The sequence below is a fragment of the Thrips palmi genome, unplaced genomic scaffold, assembly GCF_012932325.1.
Source record: "Thrips palmi isolate BJ-2018 unplaced genomic scaffold, TpBJ-2018v1 HiC_scaffold_1, whole genome shotgun sequence".
In the NCBI taxonomy this organism is placed as follows: domain Eukaryota; kingdom Metazoa; phylum Arthropoda; class Insecta; order Thysanoptera; family Thripidae; genus Thrips; species Thrips palmi.
In genome coordinates, this window is record NW_023144620.1 from 4,710,218 (window position 1) to 4,737,297 (window position 27,080).

General features: G+C 57.7%; 2 protein-coding genes across 5 annotated transcripts in view; one reads left to right on the top strand and one right to left on the bottom strand.

Annotated features, from left to right (window-relative positions):
• LOC117640014 (DDB1- and CUL4-associated factor 10 homolog) lies at nucleotides 1-5,640 on the top strand. Of its 4 annotated transcripts, none has more exons than XM_034376191.1 (14): nucleotides 1-601; nucleotides 830-943; nucleotides 1,023-1,220; nucleotides 1,296-1,467; nucleotides 1,552-1,767; nucleotides 1,868-2,070; nucleotides 2,167-2,343; nucleotides 2,424-2,854; nucleotides 2,932-3,728; nucleotides 3,812-3,874; nucleotides 3,967-4,141; nucleotides 4,265-4,376; nucleotides 4,469-4,672; nucleotides 4,761-5,640. In XM_034376191.1, the coding sequence occupies exons 1-14, from the start codon at nucleotides 381-383 to the stop codon at nucleotides 4,888-4,890; spliced, it is 3,213 nt and encodes a 1,070-aa protein (XP_034232082.1). In that variant the 5' UTR covers nucleotides 1-380; the 3' UTR covers nucleotides 4,891-5,640. The 4 variants fall into 4 exon arrangements, with proteins under 4 accessions (XP_034232082.1, XP_034232091.1, XP_034232099.1 ...); XM_034376200.1 differs by having other exon boundaries at nucleotides 2,550-2,854; XM_034376208.1 differs by having other exon boundaries at nucleotides 2,553-2,854.
• The window catches only part of LOC117640132 (protein Skeletor, isoforms D/E-like), a 25,178-nt gene continuing 3,729 nt past the window's right edge, over nucleotides 5,632-27,080 (bottom strand). The window contains exons 2-13 of the mRNA XM_034376397.1: nucleotides 17,077-17,223; nucleotides 16,636-16,708; nucleotides 16,448-16,556; nucleotides 16,183-16,345; nucleotides 15,853-16,112; nucleotides 11,550-11,649; nucleotides 11,268-11,452; nucleotides 10,991-11,186; nucleotides 10,454-10,917; nucleotides 10,141-10,368; nucleotides 9,553-9,900; nucleotides 5,632-8,749 (exon numbers count right to left, since the gene is read on the bottom strand). Coding sequence (XP_034232288.1) covers nucleotides 6,323-8,749; nucleotides 9,553-9,900; nucleotides 10,141-10,368; nucleotides 10,454-10,917; nucleotides 10,991-11,186; nucleotides 11,268-11,452; nucleotides 11,550-11,649; nucleotides 15,853-16,112; nucleotides 16,183-16,345; nucleotides 16,448-16,556; nucleotides 16,636-16,708; nucleotides 17,077-17,223 — 4,700 coding nt within the window. The 3' untranslated portion in view covers nucleotides 5,632-6,322. The remainder of the gene's footprint in view (nucleotides 8,750-9,552; nucleotides 9,901-10,140; nucleotides 10,369-10,453; nucleotides 10,918-10,990; nucleotides 11,187-11,267; nucleotides 11,453-11,549; nucleotides 11,650-15,852; nucleotides 16,113-16,182; nucleotides 16,346-16,447; nucleotides 16,557-16,635; nucleotides 16,709-17,076; nucleotides 17,224-27,080) is intronic.

Sequence of the window (27,080 nt, forward strand, 5' to 3'; positions counted from 1 at the left end):
TGTTAACGAAAACAAAACACACCAGCAGTTCTACCAAACGCCCCATCAAATTTCCTAGAGAACATATTTGTGCCAAGAATGTAATTTCAACCTCTCAGCTGTAGTCCGTCCGCCAATGACACTCTTGGCCATTGTTTGAAAGAAGGAATCTTCTTCCTGTTCACACGCAACGTGATCACGCCAGCCACTAGAAAAGACAGAGGCAGACAGTTGCGCCCATCTGCTCCTGCTCTTGCTCAGCTGAGCTGCGAGCCCACAACCAAGCGTCCATGTCATATTTGTGTATTTTCGTCAATGAATTTCGTCAGTAGAACGGAAATTTCCAAAGCTTAGTGCAGAACGTGGATTTTGATTAGCTTCTGAAAATCGAACAGGGCATAATGGATACGAAAATGAGTGCATTGAAAGGTGTTGATCGGACTTGGCATTTAAATTGGTTACAAATGCGAGAAACAGGACAGAGACTCCCTCTAGGTTATGGAAACAAATTTTCTAAGTGTTTGTACTCGTCAATGGTTCCTCATACCTGCTGGGAACAAGGAGGCTCTATTCGGGGTGTTCATCATGGAGGTGTTTTCAATCTTGAATTTTCCCCTGATGGGTAAGATTTATATGTTCATACATACTCTGAAAATGATCTCATGCAGATTGTCATCTTACTTCACTGCATGTCCACTTTCTCTCTTTTGTGACTTTGTACTTCATGTCTTTTATGACATTTTATGACTTTATCATTGATTTATTTACTGTACTGTGTAGGGAATCTATTTTGATGTCCTTATTGATTGAACCTTGCCAAAATGTTTATGGTACCTTTTTTTTCTTTCAGATCGTTATTAGTTGCCGCCTGTGAAAAGCGCAGTTTCTTAATGTTTGATGCGCTTTCTCAAAAACAGGTGCATGCTGTGGAAAATGCCCACAGGGATTGTGTTAATTGTGTTAGGTGAGCAAGTTTGAACAGTAATTCTTGTGGGCTCTTTGTTGTGAGTTATATTTAACAAGTAATCCCTTTCGGTTTATAGATTCCTGGATTCTAGAACTTTTGTCACATGCAGTGACGATAGCACAGTTGCCTTATGGGATGCACGTAATCTCAAATCAAGTATACGAACATTACATGGACATTCAAATTGGGTGAAGAATATTGAGTATTCCCAGAATGATGGTTTGCTTGTAACATCTGGCTTTGATGGAAGCATTTATACTTGGGACATTAACAGGTTCGTATTGGATTGTTTGCTGATTCTGTTATCCAGTCACTACTGATACTAATATTTGTTTGATGCTTGTTGCAGCTATACTGAAAATGGATTTAACTATGAGCGAGTTTTCCACACCAATGGGTTGATGAGAACTAGGCTTACACCAGATGCAACTAAGATGATAATTTGTACCACAGGAGGTTATCTTATGATAATTCATGATCTTAATCTACATACTCTAGCACAAGATTTGAATGGTTTTAAGGTTTGCAGAAGTCACTATTTGTTTCAAATTTGTAATCATCATTTCATGGTCCTGTCACTTACAGAATTGTTATTTTTGTTGCAGCCGAACATGTATAGGTTGATGCAACAGAGTCAGACTACGATTCCGGCTGCATCTGTATTTACATCACTGTTCTCCAAGAAAAGGAAACGGAATAGGATAGAATTTGTTACAGATTTTCCAACTCATAATGATCCAGAGGTTGTATCCTCTCTTCAAATTCATCCTCAAGGATGGTGTGCTCTGAGCCGTAACATTAGCCATGAAGAATTGTCTGAGGTCTGTAAAGAACATTTTGCATTTTCAATCAATTAGCTACTGCACTATATATTAATCAATGTGCTACTTTCTTTGTTCTTTGTTTGTTTGTTTTTTACAGTGGACTTGTGTTCATGACATTCAAGACAGAGATGATTATGATAGCATGACTGACAATGAGGAATTGCCAGGGTATATGAGGGATGATAGTGACGATGTTGTGTTTGATGAATTTGACACTAGCAATAATCCCCGCGGCTTCCGCGGATTTCCTAACCCAAATTATAATAGTGAAAGTGACAGTGATGCTGATTCCGACTCTGAGTAAGTACTCCCTTCCACCTAATAAATACCTTCTATTTAGTTTTCAGTTGAAGACAATTCAAGCTTTTTTCTCATAAAATCTGCTTATTGTTTTAGTTGGCCTCCTGGACGCAGACCACCAGTATCCAGGGGTAGTTCTCGACCAAACCTCCGGAACATTCCTCCTCCTGAAGTGGACGGCACAGATAGCTCATCTAGCACTGATTCTGAATCTGTCAATCCAAGAAGAGCTCGTGCCGCACAGAATGCAAGTCCCAGAGCACCAGTTGGAAGGTAGGTTTCATCAATCATGTCCCCCTCTTGTCCAGTTACTAATAGAAATGGCTTTATCAGTTTATGTTGGAATTCTACAGATTCCATGCTCTTTTGGAAATAACTCGATTTAGCAGTACCACAACCCGTCTTTTGAGTGATACTTCACCACTTTTCCGGGAGTCATCTTCTTCCCCGATAAATAATGTTTCCTCTTCACTTCCAAGTAGACGCCCGGCTAATCGAACTGGAGGACAAGGAGATGAAGTGAATTCAAACCCTGTTCATAGACGTGGGGGAAACATCAGAAGACTGAGGATCACTGTCGACGGTCAAGTCCAAATGAGTGATGATGACTCTTCTGGAGAGCCAGCTTCAAATGTGAGAGTTGTGGATGCCCAAGAATCAAACAGGCCCTCCGGAACAAGTCGATTGTCAGGCAGTAGACCTAGACCAAGGTTTTCTCTTCGATCATCTCCAAGCACCAGCCATTCAGCTAGAACATATCATGGTGATAGCTCACGATATAATGGTAAGCATCAAACCATGATCCATTAGTTTTCAACATTGTTTTCCTGGTACCTAAGTATTTGTGGTTCTGTTATACAGCTCTACGGAGATTATCTTCTTTGGAAGGTAGCTCAGCAGCCCATCCTAGCTCATCTTCTAGCAGAGACACTCCTACATCTTTGGCAGACAGTGGAAGTTCATTAAGTGCTAGGTCTAGTGAACAAACCGAAAGACCCCTACAAATTCCTCCAAGCAGAGCCTCACAGAGATCAAATAACTCTCCACAATCCACCTCACAAAGCTATGTTGCAAACTCCTCCATCTCAAGTTCCTCGTCAAGTGATGTGCAGAGTACCTCACGAAGAACTGATCAAAGTGCCCCCCAAGAAGTTTCTGCAATAGTAGCTCCAAGCTCCTCACAATCAAGAATCCAGACTGCTCCTCCGGGTTCTCCTCCTAGTGACTTGCATGACCCTGCTCAAGCTGAGCCTCGTCCAGGGGCTTCCAGTTCCAATGCAGATGCTGACGAAGATGCCAACGCAAGTGCCAATGAAGACATCAATGAAGATGCCCTTGAAGACGCCAATGCCGGTGCCAACCCAGGTGCCAATGCGGGTCCCAATGCGGGTCCCAATGAAACAGCCAACGCAGCTGCAGCAGTAGGAGCTGCTCGGCAGGCACGAGGAGGACAAGGGAACATTCCTCTGTCTCAAAACATGGAGCTGCATGTTGCTTCAGCGGATGTGTGGGAAGCATTGGTCGTGATCCGAGAGGCGAGGGCGCGGCGTCAACAGGTTCCATCTCGGAATCTCAACTCTGGTCGTGATCGAAGAGATCTCATCTCTAGATTTTTGAGGCGCCTTCATGATTTGAATGAGCCTAGGCAACAATCACAAGTGGGTACTTTTGGAAATATTGTACACTGTCAATTCTTGCTCTTGGAGTTAATTCAACAAAACTAATTATTGTTTTCAAACAGGCCATTACTCCTGGCAGCAGCACTAGCAGCAGCAGCAGTTCTGCCACTAATAACAGCAATCCTGTGAGTTCCTACCCTTTCTTTCAAAACTCTACTCTGTTAAGACCAGTTTGGCAGGGCCCTAGAATTTATTATTTATGTTTCCTTGTTTTCAGGCAACCACAACCAATTCAACAGCACCAGGTAACAGCCCCTCTGAGGCAGGTGCCAGTTCAGCACGACCTGATAGACCTCGCCTGCTCAGGATAGCAAGAGCAAGACAATCAACCAGACAAGGCCAAGCTCCAGCTGCTATTGCACTTGGACACTTTTTACGCAATCCTACTCCAGGTACTTAAAAATGTCTTCACTTGATATTGGATTGGAGTGATCTAAATGTTTAAAAAACTTTTTGGAGCTCTTCTTCATGTTAGGCATCTAAGGCTCATCTATTTCTTTCTTATTTCATTCTAGCTACTAGGACATTAGTAATGATCGCACCTCATCAAGGAGGAGCTCAAAACATTCATCTTCGAGTATCTCCCAATTCTTATTCATATCAAAGTCAGCAGCTCAAAATACCAAGGTATGTAGTAGTTTTATTTTGTATTAGCTGTTTTCTTGGTGTTAAAGACTATGTTAAATGATAAATATTGCCCTGTTTGATATATTTTGTAGGAATCACAAAATTCATCAAAACATGCCAAGACTGTCGCATTACATTGAAGAACCCAATGTTGGAAAAGGGTTTATAAAGGAACTGTGCTTCTCATCGGATGGCCGTGTGATGTGCTCACCTTTCAGCTATGGTATCCGATTGTTATCCTTTACTCCGGATTGTCAGGAGATAAGTACCTCCTTACCTACTGATCCACCTGTTAGGTAAGATACATTTTCTTTTTATTTACATCAGCTTCTCTTTGAATTCTATCTATTTAAGATGTGTGTTGTGTGTTCTTTTTTTTTCTAGGTTGTATGAAGTTTCAGAGAGAATGTGCCATGAAGACTATGTGGTTAGTAGCAAATTTTCACCAACTCATTGTTTATTAGTGTCTGGTTGTCTGAAGGGCAAAATTGTTTGGCATCAGCCAAACCTTTAACTGGCATCACTCCATCAAGTCTGTATTTCTGTTTAAAAGAAAAATATACTGCTGTGTTAATTTTTACAATTCCTATGTAATTTTAAAAATAATACTTTGTCGTAATTTTTTTTTTTTTTTCGCAAATCAGGACTTAGAAAATTTTGGGAATATTAATTTTGTTTTCACATACTCAACGGAAGATAAATGTTGCTTGGTGTGTCTTGATCATGATCCACTATTTATTTGTGATATACTTTCTTACCAATTTTGTTTTTTCTCTTTTATTAAAAAAAATAATTAAAAAACAAAACAAAAAAATATGTATTTAGGTATATAGATGATTAACTTTATTAGTCCATTGAACTTGTGTGATATGATTCTATCATAATGCTGCCAAGTGCTGTATCATGTAAATCTAAAAGACTTACACTTAGATTCTAATTGTTAAATGCTGATTATGTCAAGCTGTTGGTTTTGCCCACAGGAATTGTGCAATTGTTAATTTGATCTCTTGCATAGAAAATGTGTTGCAATACATTGATTTCCTCTTAATTTCTTCTTTTTTGTACTGTAAGAGTTAAAATGGTTTCTAACAACTGTTAAATGTTCATATCAAAGCTTGCTTTGTTGAGAAGCTATAAAATAATGGTAACAGCAGATTCTTCTTATTCATTTGTTGTTTTCTAGTTTGCTTTCAGTTTGTTTCTGAACAATATTTGTAGCATGTTTTTGGATTAAAGAAAATATTACATGGCTCTGTCTGTTTTACATCTGAAGTTTATTCTCAAAGCTTCCAACCATATTTTACAAAAAGCCGTACAGTACTAGAAGTTTGTCCACACTCGCAGGTGCTTACAGAACTCCCTGAAAATCTTTCTTTTGATATGTACCTCCAAGAGGTGGTCATCTGTTACTTTCGAGATTACATAACACCTCATGATTTTTTGAACTTCTATCTATATCACATTTATACCTTTGAACCACCGCGCGACAGAGAAATCATCTGTTTTACTTCCTTAAAAAAACATTGAAATCTAATTCTTGTGAATTCCTGACACATTAGCTGCCTCATTTCAATTTACAATGACATGGTTTCATAAATAAGAAATAACTTATGTGCTGGATGACAGTTGTGCTGTGTGCTTATCATTACATCATCTTGGGAGGTTCCTACAAAAATTGCATTGATACCCATTAGAATTTACAAGATGTATCAAATTTACAATCTCAACCCCACAGAGCACACAAACACATTGGGAAATTCTTCAGTGAAGACTTAGCTCTCTCTCTCAGCAACACATATTTACAAGTCCAGATTGCGGGGAGCCACGGACGGTGCAAGGGGCCGGGCCGGCCGCCTCGCCCTCTCGTGGCGGACTCGTTGAGGACGAGGCGGCGCCACCACCCCCTGTGCATCGCGCGGGGCGGGGCCCCGTGGAGTAGCCTATCCCTATCTCAGGGCCGACACTAGAATGGCACACAGAATGCTGAGGGTGGTGGCGATGTTCGACCTGGTGCTGGCGGCCCCGCTCGGCGCCACTCCCGCCTTGTCGTCGTCGTCGTGGCCCTCATGACCGGGTTCGTGATGTGGTTTCGGCGACCGACGTTCTCGCTTGCTCTGCTGCGCGTGCTGCGCGTGGTGCTGGCTGCTGGCGTCCGTCTGCAGGGGGTCCTGGCCGTCCTGGCCCTGCAGCAATACCAGGGGGCCGTCGCCCTGGCCGTCGCCCTGGCCGTCGTCGCCGGGAGCGCTCAGTGGCAGCGGTGGGTAGTTGGCCAGCGGCGCCGGCTGCACTTGCTGCAGCTGCGGCAGCTCCAGGGGGGACGGGGCGGCGGGTACTGGCGGCGGGGCCTCGCCCAGGAACGGGCCGAACTGCGGCGCACGCACCAGGTCCGCGCTGCTGGGGGACCGCAGCGTGTCTGGCGGAGGGTTCGGGATGGTGGCCGCGATGGCGGCGTCCACGGCCTTGCCGTCGTAGGTGACGATGGTGTGCGGGAGGCCCTGCTGGGGCGCGGACGGCGGCAGATAGTAGGTGTCCATTCGCTCGGCTGCCATCATAGTCTCGTCCTCCGCCTCTTCGTCGTCCTCTTCTAGGTCCTCGTCACGCTGCTGCTGTTGCAGCTGCTTCGGTGCGGCTGATCCCTTACTAGCGGCTGGCGCCTCCTCAATGCCTTCCTCGTCGTCGTCGTCCTCGGAATCGAGCGGGTCGAGCTGCTGGTGGCCGCGTCGGGCCTGCGCCTGGATCTTGAAGGGCGGCACCACCATGTTGGGGTAGAGCGGGCGGCGCAGGATGGCGGGCCTGGGCCGCACGATGATGGGTGTGAGCTGGGCCGGCTTGTCTCGCCGTGGCTGCTTGCCCTTCGTCAACTTGGCCTGCTTCAGTGTCTTGCCCGGCTCCACGGCCTTCTTCGCGGTGGTGGACGCACCCGGCTTGAAGCTGTTGCGGTCGGGCGGCGACGGGATGAACATGGGCTCGAAGGTCTCGGTGCGGCGCTGCTTCTGCTCCGCGTCCTCGTCCTCCTCGTCCTCGACGGCCACGTCCGAGCTGCGGCGCTCCATCTCCACCACCGAGCCCTCCATCAGGTCGTCCTCGTCGTCACCGCCCTCCACGAAGGCCATGCGGTCCTGCGCCTCGTCCTGGCGGCGCTGCAGGATGGGCTTGAAGCCGCCCTCCACCACCACGGAGCCGGGGTTGAAGCCCGTGTTGATGGCGAGCGGGCCCAGGGACGCGGACGGCGTCTGCTCCGGTGACGAGTCCAGCTCGAAGGCGGGGGACACGGGCGGGTAGGGGTTGGCGGAGGGCGGCCGGTAGTAGGCGGGGGCGGGGTAGGACTGTACAGCGTGGTGGCGGAGCGGGCCCTGGTGGCCTTGGTAAGCGTGGTGTACTGGTGCGGGGATGGGGGCGGGGGTCGTGGTGGTGGTCGTGGTGGTCGTGGTGGAGGACAGCGCCGCCGCTAGCTTCTGCAGCTTGGTGGTGGCGTAGAGCTGCTGCTGGAGTGACAGCGTGGACTGCATGGCGGGGCGCAGCGTGGACGTGTGCAGCCCTTGCAGCCCCTGCAGCCCGGTGGGGATGTACAGCGGCCGCAGGGTGCTGGACGACAGCAGCGGCACGCCGCCGGCAACGGCCGCGGGAACGCCGGCCGGCACGCCCACGCCCACGCCCGCGGGCACGCGGAACAGCGGCTTCTTCTTGATGACGTAGTTGTGCTGCGAGGGCGAGGTCACGAGCAGACCGGCTTGGCCCAGAGGCTGCCGCTGCTGCTGCGCGAGCATCAAGGGCACGGGGCGGCGCATCAAGTGGCTGGGGAGGGTGTGGCGGTGCGGGTGCATCATGGACAGGGGCATCATGCCGTGCGGCGCGTGCGGGGCCTTGGCCAGGCCGGGGTGTGGCGCCAGGCCGTGCTTGGTGTACAGCAGGGGCCGAGCGGGCGGGCCGCGGGCGACGTACGCCATGTGGCCGGGGGCGCCGGGGGCGGGCATGCGCAGTGAGGGGTGCGGTATGTACTTGAGGTGCATCATGCTCGGGCCGAGGCCGCCGAGGCCGCCGAGGCCCAGCGGGAACGAGTGCCCGCTGCCCAACAGCCCGGCCAGCTGTTGCTGCTGCAGGTGCGGCAGATGCTGAGCCAGCGTCGCGGCCAGGTCTGTGGGCGAGGGCGCGGGGTTGGAGGACGGTCCCTGCCCCTGCCCCTGGGGCTGGGGCTCCTGCTTGGCCGTCTCCTCTCTGAGGTGGTCGTAGAGGGTCGTGGCCAGGCCTGCTGACGCACTGGTTCCGGCCCCGGCCTCGGCTTGAGCCTCGGACTCTACACCGGCCTCGAGCTGGGCCTCTGTCAGGGCCTCTGGCAGGGTCACGGCTTCAGCAGCCTCGGACTGGGTCTGCACCTGCAACAACCCGTGCCAGTGCTCGTCTCACAGCAGAAGTCATGTCATCGACTGATGTTGCTTCAACAGCCCCGCTCTGCTACGCTCTGCGTCAACGGCCTGCCCCCGGCCCGACAATTCACTGGCAATTTCGGCGTCGCTACCGTCGGCTCACAAGTCAAAGCAGCATCGGTGGATGTTATGGCTTGGCTAGGACAATTCGTTTTTTCTTGGAGGTGCCTCTCAAATTCACAAACAATTCAATAGGGGAGTCAAGTTTACTTTGGTCCACCAACTCTATCTTTCGGGCTTTACCAAATTTTGAATTTTTTTTTTGCTTGAGCATATAGAATACAGTTCAGGGACACATCTCTGCTTTTCTCGTCGGTACAGTGATTCTCTTAACACTAGGAGCGGCAAGCGGCAAGGTGTGGCTTGGCGTCACGGCAACTTGAACCCGCCGTCGCTATAATCACAGGACGGCGTGCGTTCAGAAAATTGCTTTGAGCTTAATCTATCTTTAATACAAAGTGGGTCGGGTAACTATTCATTATTTTTGCTTTCACGAACCTTTCCTCTGAAAAAAAGCGCGGCTGGCAGGACTGACTCATACCCATCCCCAGTGCCTGCCTCAGCCGTGCCGCGCTCACATGGGTAACTAATGCGGTAACTCTTTATTTCGCGATGCATAAAACGGCGCCGCCTTGGCGGGCCCTGGCGCCCTGGCGCTACTTGGCCTCGCCGTCGGCGCCTTCCTCCTCCTCCACGCCCTCCTCGCTCTCATCCTGCTGCTGGCCGGCGGCGGCGGCGCTCGCAGCACGCACCTGTGCGAGGAGCTTGTTGCTGTCGAAAGGGAAGGGGTCCTTGTCGTGCACCGCGGCGAACTTCTCGATGCCCTTGAGCAGCACGACGCGGTCCTCGTCGCTGATGAGGCCGTCGAGGCCCTTGATGTCCTGGCCGAACGGGGAGCTGGCCGCCGACACGCGGTTGCCGGCCGCCGGCACGCGCGTCTCCACCTGGATGCTGGCCTTGCCGTCCAGGTCCTGGTCCTGCTGCACCTGCAGCGGCGCCGCCACCTGCGTCGACACCTGCTCGCTGGCCGCGCCCTGCGACCCCTTGTCGCAGCTGTCCAGCACGTTGATCTTCCAGCCGAGGTAGCGGTGGGTGAAGCACTGCGGCACACAAACACAGAGTAAGATTATATTGGCCTGCAACAGTTTCTTTTCTCTTACTTTTATTCTCCTGCCGTCTGTCTTTACATACTCTATTCTTTCGTAAAATGCCTTTCCTCCTAAACCAATACAAACTGCAGAGTGGTCAACCCACCGCTGCACGCGGGAGGGTAGTGGGTTCGATTCCCACATGCGGAATTGGTTCTTTCCTACTTCTTCTGAACTACTTGAATATCAAACCTGGTAGTAGACGGTGTTGGGGGTGTTGTGGTCCGGGGTCCACTGCACCACGCCGGGCTCGCCCTCGTCGCAGACGAGCGTGAGGGTGCGCTGGTACGCGCCGAAGGAGCTGAACTCGTCCGCTAGGGGCTGGTTGGGGTCGGGCGTCCAGTTGCACAGGCGGCCCGTGCCGGTGGGCACGATGTGGCCGCGCTTGTCCTGCACCGCGCCGGCGAAGATGCGGACGCTCTGCGGAACGGGAAAGAGCATGCAAAAGTTAAGCGAAGTCTCGCCGACGCGTGGGTACACTGACGGACTTCCCCAGGGTACTCACGGCTCGCTCCTCGGCCGTCTTGTGCTCGAAGCCGCCGACGGGGTCGTCGGTGATGTAGAAGGGGTGGTAGCGGGCGGGCGTCTCGGCGTCCAGACCGCCCTCCACGACGAAGGTGTACGTCTTGCCGCGCACCACGTTGATCTCCGGGATGAGCAGGCCGTTGATGTACCACGAGATGCCCCAGCCCACGTGGCCCGTGATGGCCGGGTAGCCGTGCTTGCCCCCCGTGGGGCCCATCTGCGCGTAGAACACGCCGTCCTCGGGCTCGTGGCACTGGATGGGCGGGATCTCCCACGCGTCCTTCTTGGGGTGCGGCGCGGGCGTCGCGGGAGGCCGGGTGGTCACGGCGGTGGTCTGCGCGGGGCGGGCCGGCTCGCGGTCCTGGTCTTCCCCGGCGCCGTGGCCGCCGTCAGGCAGGGGGCAGTTCCACCGTGGGGAGCGGCCGAACTCCAGGAAGATGTCATCTGGAACGATGGAACAGATCGGTAACCCCACCCTAGCCTCGACACGACGACTCGGCAGCTACACCGTACGCACTTCTGTTGGCGAGCGAGTGGTAGGACACCTCCCCGCGCTGGTTGAGCGGCCCCACGGCCCAGATGACGGGCTGCGAGCCGTTGGTGAGCACGGCCTTGTCCAGGGCGTCCCTGGCGGCGAGGGGGCGCTGGTACGTCACGATGGAGTAGCCGTTCACCAGGGCGGCGTTCAGCAGGCGGATGCTGTTGGAGTTGTCCTGCAGATAGGAAAGCAGTGTTATTGTAACTGGACCATCGTCACTCTAGTTGTTCCGGTTCGGTTCGCGTGATGCCCTTGCCTTGATGCGGGTGTCCGGGCAGGAGCCGCGAGCGCCAGAGCACTGCGACTTGGCGTCCAGGTAGTAGTCCACGGCGGTGCCCTTGAGGGTGTTCTTGTCCACCCAGGCCACCACCACATCGCCGCCCACCATCGCGCTCTTGTTGGGCTCGCCGGAGAGGCCGAAGGACATGTACTCATTGTCGTCTGGGGCAATCAAACACCAACATAATTTCAACGATACAAAATAAAATAAAAAAACAGCAACAAAATGTTTTCTGCGTTTTATGCCGATTTTCCTCACCTAGTTTGGCGACGAGCTGCAGGACGACGGAGTCACCAGCCACGGCCCAACGGACTTCGTAAGCCAGGTCGTCGTTGAGGACTTCGCAGTTGAGCTTGGACTGAAAAGGGAATTCAACTTGGAATTAAAACAGGGCATAGCAGTGTGGGATGTGTTGCCAAGGGCATGCAGGAGGACGAGGGGGTATGAAAGCAAAACGTTAATTCAAGAGGAAATTTCTTAGTAAAACTGTGTATTTAAATTAAAGCCACAGCAGCTATAATACAATTTATTGGTAACACTGTTGATGAAGGTGGGCATAAATTACCGGGATGGCAATAAGGAGAGATGAACATTTTTATGACACTTTGGTAACTTAGGAATGGTAACTTGATGATGCGAAACATAGAAAATGAAACAGGAATGGGTAAGGAGGTGATTCTGTACAAAATAATGACATTAAAATGGACAATATGATAGCGAGAAGAAACAATGAATGATTTCTTTAAGATGACTTTTCCTCGATGCTTTGTATAATATTACCTCTATTTTATCACATATTAGTTACAACATTTCTATATTCATCTTACATATTTAATATTTAAAACAAAAATCCAAATCATTTAAAAGTTTGACTACACAAATTGTGGTGGGACGAGTTCTATGTAGACACTCAAAGCAACGCAAAACTAATTAAGGCAATCAAACAAAGACAATAAATAATCCTAGTAACCTAAACGTCAGCTTTTGTACAGCAATATACACGGGGAGTCTGTCGGGGGAAGCGTCACTTTGTGTCTTGGAAGCGTGTCTTTGTCGCGAACCAAAGCCAGAGCCATTCCGATTGGCGCCGAGGGCGGTGGGGGTTTCGGGCCCCAGTGCCTGACAGTGCGGCAAGTAGCCTTTGGGCAGCAGGACTAGACGGGCCGAGCCGGGTCGGGCGCGACCGGGTACTTGCACTGTTAAAAATAATCTTGGGAATTCCCGGTGAACTTGGAGGGAAAAAAATGCCCCTGATTTTTGGAAAATTCCAAAACCTCCAACGCTTCTATGTATTTTGTATGAGTTTCCAGCAGATATAGAACATAAACCTTAAAAAAACGAGGCCTTGGAAAATTTCCGACGGAGCCTCAGAACGCACTTTCCGGGATTCGCCAATTTAATTTTAACAGTGGGCCACGATCGAGTCGTCATTCCGCGCGGCAATGTGTGACGTTGCAGGCGGTTGCAGGGATGGAACCGAGAAAGGAGGGAGGTCTTCTCTGAGTGAGTGGCGACGCAATGCCAGGTCCATGCTGTCCGCGCTCAGGCCTGGGACTGGCCAGACTGGGCAGACTGTGCTGACTGGGACGCCCTGTGCGGCAGCAGGAACCGGCTGCGGGACTGCGGCCCGAACGTCTGGATCTGACGCTGGACGAGCCGCCGCAGAGGGTCCTGCGAGAACGGGGGTGACTGGTTGAACGGCCGGTCCTGCCGGAAGTTTTGTTGTTGTTGTTGTCGCTGTTGGAAAGCATGCTGCTGGAAGGGCTGCTGCTGAAACGATTGTTGCTGAAACGGCTGTTGTTGCTGCTGGAAGGGTTGCTGCTGGAAGCGTTGCTGTTGGAAATGCTGTTGTTGGGGCTGTTGTTGTGGTTGCTGCTGCTGGAAGTGCTCCTGGTTCCTTTGGAAGTAGTTCTGGCCCTGCTGCAGCCCTTGCTGCGCCGGGAACGCCTCCTTGTTGAAGTTGTTGAAGGGCTGCTGCTGTTCGGACCGGCCGCCGCGCTCCAGGTTGTTGACGTCCACGTTGGAGTCGGCCAGGTTGTTGATGGCGTACAGGTCCCGGTTGTCCTTGAACAGGAGCTGCTCGGACGGTGGTGAGATCCGCTCCAGGGGCGCGTTGGGTAGCGCGCCTGGCTGGAGACGGAAGCTGCTCAGGAAGTTTTGCGTCTGCTGCGGGGAGGTAAGCTCGATGCCCTGGGACGGCTGGATGGACTGGATGTCCAGGCCGGCGAACGCGTTGGGCAGCGCCACGCCGCCGACCTGAGGGCGGCCCTGGTCCTGGCCCTGGAAATCTCGAAGCCGCTCCTGATCCTGGCGCCGTTCTTCCTCGAGCTGCCGTTGCCGCAGGAGGTCCTGCCGTTGCTGTTCCTGGAAGAACGTCTGCTGCTGCCTTGGCTGGTCCTGGAACTGCTGCTGCCTAGGCTGGTCCTGGAACTGCTGCTGCTTTGGCTGGTCCTGGAACTGTTGCTGCCTTGACTGATCCTGGAACTGTTGCTCCTGAAGGCGTTGGCGCTGCTGTTCCTGAGCTTCCCGCTGCCGCTGCTGCTCCTGCACCTGGAGAAGGTGCGACTGCTGGAGGGCCTGGATCTTGAGGGTGTGTTCGGGCTGGAGCGTCTTCGCCTGTCGGAAGGGCTGTTGCTGCTGCTGCTGCTGCTGCTGCTGCTGGAGCTGGAACCGGTGTTGCTGGACGGACAGCTCGTGTAGCTGCTGCAGCCGGTGCGTTGGCTGGAAAGGCTGCTGTTGCTGGAAGCTCGGCTGGAGTGGCGGCGCGGCGAGCTGCTGCCGCTGTTGCGGGTTGTGCCCCGAGTCCTGCTGCTGGAAGGGCTGTTGGAAGGGCTGCTGGAAGGGCTGTTGTTGGAAGGGCTGCTGTTGGAAGGGTTGCTGTTGGAATGGCTGCTGCTGGAAGGGCGGCGGGCCCGAGCTGCGCTGGTCGAAGTTGAGCAGCGGGATGGAGGGCAGGATCTGTACGGCGGATTCGTCCTGGTTGGAGGACGCCGGCTGCGGGCCGTGGCCAAAGCTCTGGCCAAAGCTCTGGCCAAAGCCATGGCCCTGAGGGCCCTGAGGGGCGGGGCCCGAGGGGCCCGAGGGGCCGGAGGGGAGCAGGGGGGCGGGCTGGCGGCGGTGGGTGTGGGGGCGGTAGGTGGTGGGCCGCACGTTCTGCGCCGCGTTGAACAGCGAGAGCACGGACTCTGGGGGGGAGGACAGACCCTGCGTGAACGCGGGGTGCGACTGCAGCGAGCGCTGCTGCTTCTGCAACAGACATAGGCAGGCGGATTAGGGGCGGCGATGACGGCCTTGGCCCTGGCCTTGACCTTGACCTTGCAGAGCTGTCCGTCTGTCTTCTGTCCTTCGGTCCCCGTGGTCCCCGCGGTCACGTCTGTGTCCAATCCTCTTCTGCCGCGCTGTGTGCGCCGGACTGCTCATCGTCCGTGTGTCCTCGTCGTCTTCTTGTGAGCGGCGTCGTCCCTTCTCCAGCGTCGTGTCCAGTGAGGTCCCGCAGTCCGTCAGGCTGGTCAGGCCAGGCGGTCTTGTTGGTCGTCCCGGATGGCTTGAGGCCGCTTGGCGCGCTTGGCACCGCTTGGCGGTCCCCCAGGCTACGGGAGGGCTTCGGCGGCGGGGCCACGGCGCGGGGGGCCGGGGGGCATGCTGCAGGGCAGGGCGGTGGAAGGAGCGGCAAGCGGCAAAGGGCTGGGCAAGCTTCTTCAGCGTCTGGCGACGTCGCGTTTCCAATTTCCAAGCGGTGTGTTAGTGCAGGGAAGTCCAGCGGCGCAATGTAGCTCATGCACTGGCGGCTGGATGCAAGGTGCAGGATGGTGCAGGGGACGCCGTGGGAAGGAAAGAGTGCGCCGATTGGGCAACGCGAAGCGTGAAGACGGCCCGGCGGCCCAGTGGGTCAGGGCGAGGCGAGGCGAGGCGAGGCGAGACACAGAGGCAAGGCGACGGGCGGGGCCCCATGCGGGAAGGGCGCAGCCTGGGCGCAGCCCCAGCCAGCCCGCCAGCCGCCTCAATTGTCTGCGACAATGCGCCATCCAGGACACGCCTCTGCCTGGCGCGGTGCGCGGTGCGCGGCGCGAGCGACATTTGGTGAGAAAATGGTCTCGTCACCGCGCGGCGCGGCGCGGCGCGGCGAGCAAGGCGGCGCGGGCCGCGTGCAAGCAACGCAAGCAAGCGGGCTAACGACGCCGGCGTCACGCCGCCGCGATGGCGATGGCGGGTCGCGCCTCGACACTCCGCGGGAGGCGCCCCGCGGCGCCGGCACCGCGTTCGTCGCGGTCCTCGGCCCTACCCGGAGGGACCGCACTTAACCCACAAGCACGGCGGCGGGCTGGGACTGCAAGTTTCGTCAGGATGGCGGGGTCGACGACGAGGTCGCCGCCTAGGGCTCGCGATGTGTTGGGAGATCGGGGACCTCGTCAGCGGCGCGAGCGGGGAGGTGACGCGGTCCCGAAACCTCGAGTTCGGGTCGCCCTGGTCCCTGGTCTCGCGCAGTTGACTAGTCGGACTCTCCCTTGGGGCTCACGTTGGAGCCCCACACTGTAAGGATGCGCTGCTGCACTGCACTCACCTGGGGCTGAACGCCCAGCATGCGCAGCGACGGCGGCACGCTGAGGGAGCGGGGCAGCTGCACGTGGCCGAAGTCCACGGCGAAGGCCTCGCACCACACTCCGAAGTGGCCGATGTCGAACACGGTCAGGTCGCCGGGCAGCGTGAGCACGAGGGTCTTCTGCTCGTAGCGGCGCAGCGGCACCTCCTTGCCGTTCTCGTCCGCCACGCGGATGCCCTGCGGCGAGGGCTTGGGGCCGCGGCCCACCCAGAACTTGGCGTCTGCACAGCCAAATTTCAAAAATCAGTCACGAGGCAATTCAAAATTCAAAATGTTGAGCAGCGTACGGACCTGGAGCTTCGCCGTCGTACGAGAAGGACGGCACGAGCAGGGTCTGGGCGTCCACCACCACCACGGGGTCGGAGGACACGCCGTGGATGCCGCTCAGGGCGCCGATCTTGTGGGGCTTGGGCAGCTCCAGACTCTTGCTGAGGCGCACGTCGCCGAAGTTGACCTGCGAAAGGTCAAACAGTGTGTCAGGCCAGGCAGGCGGCCACTCCACTGGACAATAAGCGGCACGCTGCGCCAACATTTACGACCCGCCTTCCCAACTCACCGAGAACTCCTCACACCAGATGGAGAACCAGCGCAGCTGGTGCAGCGTCTTGCCCTCGGGGAGGGTGATGGTGATGTGCTTGCCGCGGTACCGCTTCAACGGGGACGCACTGTAAGCGCAAGGCAACATGCATCACTTGCGCACATTATTCGTCATTTAAAAAGGAAATGTTTCAACCGAGTACTTACGAGCCTCGTTCGTCTCTGATACGGAAGCCCTGAGCGCCGGGGTTCTTACTGTTGCCGGCGTAGAAGTAGGCGGCTGGAACATGGGGAATCGTGAGAGGGCGAGACCATCGAACAAAGTTCCGAAACGCAAATTCCAAGATTCTTTCATCCGCCCTTAAAGTGAACAACGCGCAAAACCTAGAAAACGACTCGGTAATGCTGGAACCGAACCGAGGCTGGTCTTGGTTGGCCGGCTTCCCAGCCTCCTTGACGCCCCCTTCCCTGAGTGAGCGATGCCGCGCTGAGTTTGCATAGCCTCATCGGGGCTGCTCGCCGCTTATGCGCGAGGCTGGCGAGGCCCATTGTGTTGATCTCCCTGACCAATCCTGACCCGACCGTCTGCAGACGTCGGCCTGCCCGGCCTGCCGCTCGGACGGTTCACTCCGCGTTCACTCCGCTTACCGGGACCCTCGCCGTCGTAGTGGAAGTCCCTGATGTGCAGGGTCCTGGCGTCCACGGCGAACACATTGCCCCGGACGCCGTGGTGCAGCCTCGTCAGCTCGCCCAGCGGCACGCCGAAGTACCCGTTCTGTTGGGCGGTCGCGCCATCTGCAACAAGACAAAACACTTGTAACTACACCTTTTCTTTTTTTCAGCGAGTGGTATTCGAACCCGCGACTCATGCGTGGTGGTGGCCCTGCTGCACACTGCGCGGCCCGGACAACGGCCGATACCCCAGATAGGTGCCGTGGGAAAGCAGCATGGGGCGCGCTTCCTTGGGAACACACCGACTCGCCCGGACTCGCCACACACTGGAAGGCTGGAGGGGCCCCGCCGGCCCCGCCCTTCCTTGCATGCCGCACTCGGCTGCACTCGACGATCAAACGATTCAACGCACCACCACCACCAATCGGCATCGGTTTGGTTACGTCAGTCCGAAAACAGCAGCGCGTCTCTGCAGAGACAACTGCCACCGCTGCCAGCATCACCCAAGACGGTGGGCGCGGCGAGGCGCGGCGCCAGGGTAACGCTCCTTCACTTTCCAGGCGCCTAGGACGAGGGGTCAACAACACGCTACTCGTGTGACGACACACACACACACACGGCGCGCGGTCACACACTCGCACTTACGCGCAGCCTCGAGCAGTGCGGCCTTGGGGGCCTTGGGGGCCGTGGCCAGGCCTTGGCCGTGGTCATGGATCGCCGCGGCGCCGCTCCCGGAATGCCCCTTGCCCTTCCTCCACCGCTTTTTGTTTTGTTTCGGCGCCGGTCACTGAGGCGAGGAGACACGCACGCAGCGGCCGGCACGGCACGGCACTGGTAATTGCGGGTCGCACGCCGGAATTTACTTTCACGTTCGCATTCAGGTTCCAGCAGGGAAGTGCAATAAGCGTCATGAGTGGGGTTGGCAGGACTGGCGTCGGCTTGCCGTCGGCTTTGCCGCCCGAGAGTCGAAGCGCGTGCATTGCTCATGCCGGGCAGGGACAGCCGCAGCATCGCAGCGCGGTCCGGCGCGCGCGAATCCTTCTAAATGGTCGCGGACGTCGCCGCCGAGCGCACGCGGCACGCGGCACGCCGCGCATACCAATGGGGGGCAGGCCACTTTATCCGAGGCAGTGAAGGGTGAAGGTGGCGCCGAGCCGGACCGTGCCGAGCCGGACCGAGCCGAGCCGAGCCGTGGGGTTAATTACCCGTCACAGCGTGGCCGACGCGGCCGACGCCAACAAAGTGGTCACTGGTCATCCTTTTAAAAACCTTTCACGCTGCGATGACCGCATCCTCGAGGGACGCTGACGACGACGTTCCTCGCCTGGCCGAGGCAGTGTACGCGGGGCGGGGGAGGAGGCGAAGCCGGGCAAAGCGAAAAGGCGCCGGAATCGTAAAAGAAGCAACAACTACCGCCACCGCGCGGAGACGAAGAAGGTGCCGAGTGGTGCGGTGTCCCCGTGGGCCGAGCCGGCCGTGCCGCGTGTATCGTGCCACTAACAAGAAAGCTAGCGGAAATAATGATGGGCAAAGCAGCGGCAGAGCCAGGCAGGGCCAGGCAGAGGGAGCACTACTGCAGCGCCCGCATCCCCGCAGGCCGCACACCTCGCCCCTTTCTCCGCGCGTGCCGCGAGGCTAGGCTGGAGTGTGGCGGCGCGGCGGCCCTGCACGAGGCTACAGGTGCTGCACTTGGGGGTGCACTGCTAGACTCCCTCCCCTGTACGCCTGATGGTTGATTACTCGATAATCCCACACCCTTCCTAAAAAAAAAATAATAACGAAAAAAACAGCAACTTACAAAACGAGTCTACCCTCGACGGGAGTCGAACCAGCGCTTTCGCGAGCCGCTGCCTGCTACGTTATCCACTTCACCGGCGGTTATTTTAACACGGCTGTGCAGCTGCCACTGGTTGAGATTTTCACCCAGGCGCGCGCAAAAAAAGGGTGTCGTGATTGGGGATAAAGTGCGTAGACTTATTATTGCGGTTCATGGGTCATGCGGTTAACGAGCCGAAAGACCGAAAGCAGCAGCCGAGGCAGCAGCCCGCGTCGGCGGCGTCGGCGGCGACCACTTTGCGGTGGAGCGGCGCGTCGCCGAGCAGCAAGGCGTCGCGACGCGGTACGTCCGCGGTGACGCAATGCAGTGCGTCTTCTTGGGCACGTCGTCGTGAGCACGTCGTCGTGGGCAGGGCGCCGGGAAATATATATTCGCGCTGCGCTGCGGAGCGCGGCGGACCGCTTGGGGGCGGCGGCGTGCAGTCTTAAATCATGGCGCGTAGACCTCCCCGCTACTTGCTGCGTGAGCGTGTGTGTGTGTGTCCGTGTGTGTAGGTGCACTTACTCGCGCGTTATTCAAAATAACAAAATCCCACGCACGTATCGGCGTTTATCACGGCGCTGAGATCCAGTAGGGTACACAAAAAGGCAGACTGGCTGCGCGCGGCGCATTTCCATGCAAGATTGCAGTGGGCTGGACGACGGACGGACGGACAGGCAGACGGACAGACAGGTGGGATAAATGGCGGCGGCCGCTCTCTTTGGGCGGCTTTGGTGCATTTGACGGACTCTAATGGTAATGGTGCGGCTCCACTTGGGCAGGTCCAGGTCCAGCCGTCCCGGCCGCGTTTCATGACCCGCTAACCCTGCGCCGGGTTACGTCCACCAAACACTAATGCCGGGGCGCCACGGACTTGCCCAGACTTGCCGCTGCACCAAAAAATAAGCGTGTTTTTTCCGCCGGCCGGCGCCAGCGCGCGCCAGCACGCCAGGCCGGCGTGCCGCCGTGCAGGCCGTGATGACATCGCCGAGGCGACGGCGACTTGACCGGACCAGCGCCGCGGGGATCGTCGCCAGCTCGGCCGCCGGCGACGCAACCTCGGACCGCGGGGGCTGGCGGGGCTTGCAGGGCCCTCTCCACGGCCTTCCCTGTCGCCGTATCCCTACGAGGGCTGCTCGACGAATCGGCCGGCGGCACGCAGGGCGGCCCGCTCGAGATAAAGTCCGCCATCGGCGCGGTGGTCGTGCCACCGCCAGCACCGTCGCGGAGCGCGGGCCGACGGGGCGCCGCTAGAGTGAGATGGACGCGCGTCGAATCCGTTGCGACAGCCGGCCTTGCACCGGGGAAGGGGATGAAGCGAAGACGAGGACGGACACTCGGACAGGCAGGCACAGCCAGCCCGGCGCGGCCAGCCAGAGTGCAATTATTTTGCAGTACTTTTCCATTGCAAGGGTGGACTTTGCACGTCGGCCTGCTGGGCTCCTCCCCGCGCGCCGCAGTCCTAACGGGCATTTCGAGAAAGCCCTGTGCGGAATGGGCCCCCTTCGGACCCCTGACCCAGCACCCCGCGCACCCAGCCCGGCACTTAGCACGCCAGGTATCAATGCTTCGACGGCCGCCGACACATTCCAGCCGGCAGTGTTCTGGAGAAAGCTTTCGGCTGGGAACTGGAGCCCTGGAGCCACTGGAGCCACTGCGGAGCTGGACCCCAAGCCGTAACGAGCAGTTATGCATTGACGCGTGGATCGTTCGAGTTTTCAGCGCGCACGCTGCTGAGAAAAGGTGTTGCAGACAAGTTTGTTGTTGTTGTTGCCTCCCTTTGTTGTTTTTCTCTGGCGGTGCACGCCTTACTTCTCGCGCCAGGCGCTAAATGGCCAGATTATCCCTTGAACTTTGAGGAGAGTCTGCGAGGACGCTGCGCGCGCGGCGCCGTCACACTGTCTGTGTCCCCCTTTCCCAGCACGGCCAGCGAAGCCGGACGGACGCTCCTTCTTATGTTTCCAATATGTAAACATTTTACAAATACCTTCTCTTTTGAAAAAAAATTTTTTGCTGGTATTCAATGATAACGAAGACTACTGCCTGCGTTTTGCTTTCTCCCGTCGATATGCCGAGACGAGCAGATCGAGAGAGATTTTCCTCTCCATTTCGCTGCGTCATGAGTGCGCGTATGCCGACACTCCTGCCTCTATGCGTGTGTCTGTCTGCCTGTCTCTCCACCCGTCCGTCCGTCCGTCCCTCTATTCATCTGTCTAAACTTTCCGACAGTCTTGACGCCAGGATCGAAATATTGCGCGAGCAATTGAGTGAAAACAAACAAAACGGAGACGCCGTTGGCAGCCCGACGGAACGCACGCCCGCCGCTCGCCAATTGCATAAATTGAATGACCGGTCCTGACTGCAGGTTCGGCCGTTCGGCCGTTCGGCCCCGCGGTTCGCGGACCGGACCAGTCCACCTTTCTCTCGGCCATCGCCGAGGGCGACGCCAGCGGGTGGCCGCGGAGCGCGCTTGCCTGGCGCCTGCGCGGCCTGGGGTAGGCAACACTGCAGCACTCGCCTGCTCGACGGGACTGCCCGCCCGCCAGGGGCTTGGAGCGCCTGCGCGGCCTGGGGTAGGCAACACTGCAGCACTCGCCTGCTCGACGGGACTGCCCGCCCGCCAGGGGCTTGGAGCGCCTGCGCGGCCTGGGGTAGGCAACACTGCAGCACTCGCCTGCTCGACGGGACAGCCCGCCCACCAGGGGCTTGGAGCGCCTGCGCGGCCTGGGGTAGGCAACACTGCAGCACTCGCCTGCTCGACGGGACGGCCCGCCCGCCAGGGGCTCTCGGTGCCCTCTGACGGCGAATGTGACGCAAGCGACGCGCCCGGTCACCGCCCCCGAGTCAGAAGAGGGGGGGCACCCAAATACACGCCGGGCGGTACACTGCTGCACTCACACACTCGCAGCGCACGCACGCGCTGGCAGAGAAACCGGCGGCCGCCACGTGTAGAACAAAAGCGTCGCGACGGTCTGGCACGGCGCACGCACGAACGGCGGACGCCGACCCTCGCCCAGCCAGCCCAGCGCAGAAAGTGAAGGTGGCAAGGTGTCACCGACTCGCGCGCTCGGCGCCGGAATCGTGCGTCGGGAAGGGCGCCTGGCAAGGCGCCTGGCCTGGCGGAGGAAAAGCCAGGACGGGAGGGTTCGACGGGCGGCGGGGTGGACCGCACTCCCGGCTGTAGGGGAGGGTGGATTCGGGGAACCCGCGGACAGGCAGACACTTGGGGCGGACGCGCGGACGGATCCACGTCGTGTGATGTAAGGACGGTGCCCCGGCGTCCCGGCGGCCTGGCCACTCTGCGGCGTGCCCGTAGTCCGTAGGGCAGAGTCCGATCCAGCATCCAGCCCGTGTCCATCTCATTCCAGAGAAAGTTGCCGGTCGGCTTGGGGATCTGCAGCAACGGTCGCTCGGTCGGTCAGCCAGGTCCCATAGCGCCCCGCCACCGCCGCCAACGTAACAACCAGTCGCTGGATCCGTAAGGCATTAAGTCACTATGGCGGAAAAAGGCGCCCTCGGACGAACCAAAGTCGGACTCTTAAAAAGACAACAACTCGCCTTCGCAGGTGGGGGCGAGGCTCAATATAAGGCTCGGGGTGTGAGGCGTCTGGGTCGGTGCGGTGGTAAAACACGAACGCACACGTGTACACAAACACACAAACACACACACTCACATGTATAATTGCCGTTTGGCGGTCCGACCGCCGCCGTGGAGGCTGGCATGGCAGGCTGGCGGTGAAGGGGAGACAATTGGACGCGCGCACGGAGGCACGGAGGCGATGATCCCCGTGGCGCTGCCGCCGCTGCCGCCGCGCGACGCGCGCGACCCTGGCGGGCCAACAAAGTGGCGCGGCATAATTAAGTTATGTTGCAAAGGGGCAACCGAGTGGACGGACGGCGTGGCGTCGACGGCGGCCTCAATTACCAGGAGCCTCTCCTCTCCAACGGGGAGCTTTGTGGCTGTCATTACCGCGCAGCGCGCCGCTCCGTGGCTGCAGCGCCGTGCAGCACCGCCTCTGCGGCGAGCTTCGCGCGGACGGCCGGGGACAGTTTCCGTCAACAAGGACGTCACGCCGAGCCAGAACAGCCCGACCGGCGCGGCGCTCCGTGCCCCGCGCTCCGTGCCCCGCGCCCCGCGTTCCTCGCGGCGTGAGAAGATTGGGCGGCCGCCGCTGCATTCCACGTACATACGCGGTACTGCGGTACGCAGATGCGGTCGATAGTCTGGGGAGCCGCAGGGCGCGCCCGCCAGTGCCCCGTCGCCTTCTGTCTCTCTCGCACCCGGCGGAACGCGCCGTGAACGCTCTAGATGTATCGGCCGGCCCATCTGATGTCATGTCTCTTTCAAAGTACCCGAGGTCAGGTCGCTCGATAGAAATCGGTCACCTAGTTCGGGCCCGGCCTGATGATGGACTCCACGTGTGCCCTCTCGACTCCAACTCGCTGCCGGTGCCCTGGCGGTGCTGGCCAATCAGAACGCAGCACGCGGCGCCCATCTCATATTTCCGGACCTGGAGTGCGCAGGGCCGCCGGGCCGCTGGGCCGCTGGGCGTGCTCCAGATGCCAGGCTGGCTGCGCTGCCGGGTGATTTTGCACAGCGGTGTCGTCGCTCTGTCTCTCCCGCACTCACGGCGGGCCGCCCAAGGGTGCGAGAGAGACAGAGCGACGACTCAGCGTTCGGAATGAGCCCGCCGCTGGCGGCCCGCTTCCCGGTCTCCTCTTTAACGACGCCGGTGACACCAATATGCCGATGGCCGATGCAAACTTGCGCACCAAGTTTCCGCGCGGCCCACGCAGCGAGCTGGAGGCTCCGGCTGGAGAAGAAGACCACTGCACTCCACTGCAGCGTCCATGCCTCGTCAGCCCCAGCGGCCGCGACGCCGCGTCGCGTAGTCTCAACCGCGAGCCGCGCGGCGCCAGAGCAGGCCAGAGCCCCAAGGCGTGGCACTGAACTTGACGACCAGTGCGACACCCCGCCCCGCCCCGCCACGCCCCGCCACGCCACGCCACGCCCTGCGGCTGGTACTGGTTCACGTAGCCCGCGGGAAGCAACGCATAAGTCCCGCGCCACTTCTCTTCCCGGTCCCGCCCCGCCCCGCCCGGGCCCCGGGGGGTGGCCGAGGGGTCGACAACTACCTCGAGCCGTGTACGAGGTAGTATATATTACCGGTAATATAAGTAATATAGGGTAATATAAGGTAATATACGGAAATAAAGCAACGGTAATATATGATAAAAGAAGATGAGAACGTGACACAGTATCTTTGACTAAGGCTAAAATCAGGAGTTCTGGCTTGAATTTTGGTATTATGCAGACCTTACCCTCGTTTCATGACAGCGCCCCCTGTCAGATAAAAGGTATGCAACCCGATGCAACCTATCTGACAAAAGTATGGCGCGTAGCTTCATGTCAGATTGAACACGGACATCAAATCCTGTCGCAAGGAGAAGCCTAATAGCTTTAACACCTTGATACCAAGGTTCAGTACGGCAACTTTAACGTTAGTTTAGGTTAGAAACAAGCAAATCACAGAAATATGTGGTAATATAATGGTAATATAGTGGTAATATAGAGGTAATATACGGTAATATAGGGTAATATACGGTAATATACGGTAATATAAGGTAATATAGAGGTAATATAAGCTCTGCGTACGAGGTAATATGGGAGTTGTCGACCCCTCGGGGGTGGCGACTTTGGCGACTCGTCCGACCAGCGAGCCGTGACCAACACCCCGGGTGGAGAATGAGTCACGGCTCGGCCGCAATTTTTACATATGCCGGAAAACAGAAATGACTCGTCTTGTCGTCTCTTCCCACGCATGGTCGTCATTCCGCGGTTTGCGCACTGCGACACTGCGAGCTCGCGGTGCCTCGGGGCAGACACGCCAGACACGGTGTCATGGGCCGCGAAACCGAAACCCAGGCACGCGGGCAGGGGAAAAAATACACCCGACGGGCAATTGAATTCGACAAGAATAAATCACCAATGGTAACTACAGTCTTCAGCGGCGTTTCACTGGTAAAACCGCGGCGTAAATTTCCGTTTTACGCTTCAAGACTTGTCTGAACGTGCCATAGCCGACGCCACTACTCGCACGTCCAGCGTGTGCACTAATTAAACGTCGTCGGAACGCTCCTCGCTCGGCCCCCAAATTGCACGTCTCAATGATGCTGCCGGCGAGTTGCCGGCGTAGCGCACTTGGCGCCGCGTTGCCGCCAAATGGGCCGGTACACTGCTTTCCTTCCGTCCGCAACAGTGCAGTGAACAGCGAGGCGGCAGTTAGACCCGAGTCGACCGCTGCGGCGCTGCGTCTCCGGCGTAGCGGCGGCGCGCGGGAACATATGCTCAATTTGAAACTCCCAGCCAGTCCCTGCAGCCGTTTCCTCGCCGAGAAATACCTGCTCGATTTAGAACAATGTGCCCAATACGCTGCTCGCGCCGCACCGCGTCCCTTTCACCTTTCTCTCCCCGCCGTGGGTGCCGCCGCCGTGGCCGCCGCGGCCGCCGCGTCGCGGATGCACTTCGGCGCAGCGAGCGCCGAGCATCGACAAGTCATAAACCGAGCGTCGCGTCGCAGCAGCGCGGTTCCGACCAGTCGTCGCTCTGTCTCTCTCGCACTCATAGGGCACCCAGTCGGGGTGTGAGGGAGACAGAGCGACTGCTCGAAATCTCGCTGCAGGCACGGCCAAGGCACGGCGGCATCGGAAGAAACTCCATTCGTCGCGTCAAGCGCGTGTTGTCCCTTTCCCTGTGCATGCCCGATGCTGGGCCCGATGCTGGGCCCGATGCCGGCTCGCGGTGGCGGTAGTGGTCCGCCCGCAGCGAGCATGCAGCCTGCAGGCCTGCAGCGGGGACGCGCGGGCACCCGTGCCTCGCCGCGAGACCTTTCTCCAGCCACATTCTCCTGGAGCGGCGCGGCTTGGCGGGCTGCAGCAGCCGAATTTCGGGGCAGGACGTGCCCGCCGTGCCCGCGCCGTCGGCCGGCTGGAGGGCGAGGTGATGCCTGGCCTGCCTGCGGTCGAGGAGGCCCTTCGCGAGGAAAACAAATAGGATGAAACGAAGCAGCGCGACGACGCCGAGGCCGCTGGGGCCTGGTGGACTACATCCTGCTCGCCGACGGGCCGTGCCCTGCCCTGCTCGAAATCCGGCATGTCTCGGCGGCGCGGCGAGGCCTCCCCGTGGCGCCACGCCGCGGCCCGCTATTCGCGAACGCACTCTCGAGGGCCAGCCCGGCCAGCCCGGCCAGCCCAGTTGGTCCAGTTTTATCGGTGCGAGGCTGCCTCCGAAAAGGGAGAAAGTCCGAACGCGCCCCGCGCCGCCCCGCGCCGCCCCGGCCTGGCTGGCGGTCTGCATAAACGCAGCGGCCCGCTTCCAACTGCCGTTACTCCAGGATGGCTCCAGGATGGCTCCAGGGGCGGCGCGTGCGCTTCACGGCGCCACGCCAATTAAAAACAAGCGTCTTTTGGCAGTGTCGCCGCGCACTTTGGCGACCCGCGACGCCATCACGCTCGCGCCAAATGTCACACACTCCCGCGAACGGATTTCCATAAATGAAGTGAGCACTGAACAAAGCCGGAGCCAGCGGCGTCGAGGTGAACTGCTGCTGCGAGCACCGCCATGGCACCGCCAAGGCTCCCCCGCGCCGCCGCCTTTTTCAGCGGCGCCCCGAAGAGGGTCTCGGAGACCCGAAGGGACTTGCATATTCAAACCGTGAATGCGATCCGGGAGGGTGGAGGTCAACGCGGAGGCGCGACTGCGCGCGGCGAAATGCTAAAACCGCTCAGGCCGACCTACCGCACCGCACGACCCGTCCGTGCCGACGGAGCCGACCCGCTGCGACCTGCGCGCCGACCCGCTGCGACCCCCTTCTCGTGTCCCTGCACCGCGGCCTGCAGCATGCATCTCGGCGTCGTGGCTGCAGCGCTGCAGCCCCCGACGGGGCCCAACCCGCGCACGGTGGCTTGTAATTAAAGTGCACTGGCCGCGCGCCGCGCCTCGTTTTTTATTCGACCGTTTCCAGCCCCGGCTGCCCCGGCACGACGGCGACCGCACAGTGAGAGGGATTTGCCGGGGCGCCATCCTTCAGCCCGACGACCTTTGCGGAGCCGCGCAGCACGACACGCGCCACCCGCCATTGATCGCCATCGCCTCCAGCGCCTC

Bases quoted from the DNA above. Each gene is read 5' to 3' on its own strand.
- LOC117640014 (XM_034376191.1), top strand. From the start codon at position 381: ATGGATACGAAAATGAGTGCATTGAAAGGTGTTGATCGGACTTGGCAT. The intron at 602-829 runs GTAAGATTTATA...TTTTTCTTTCAG, and splicing joins CTTGAATTTTCCCCTGATGG to ATCGTTATTAGTTGCCGCCT. The intron at 1,768-1,867 runs GTCTGTAAAGAA...TGTTTTTTACAG, and splicing joins GCCATGAAGAATTGTCTGAG to TGGACTTGTGTTCATGACAT.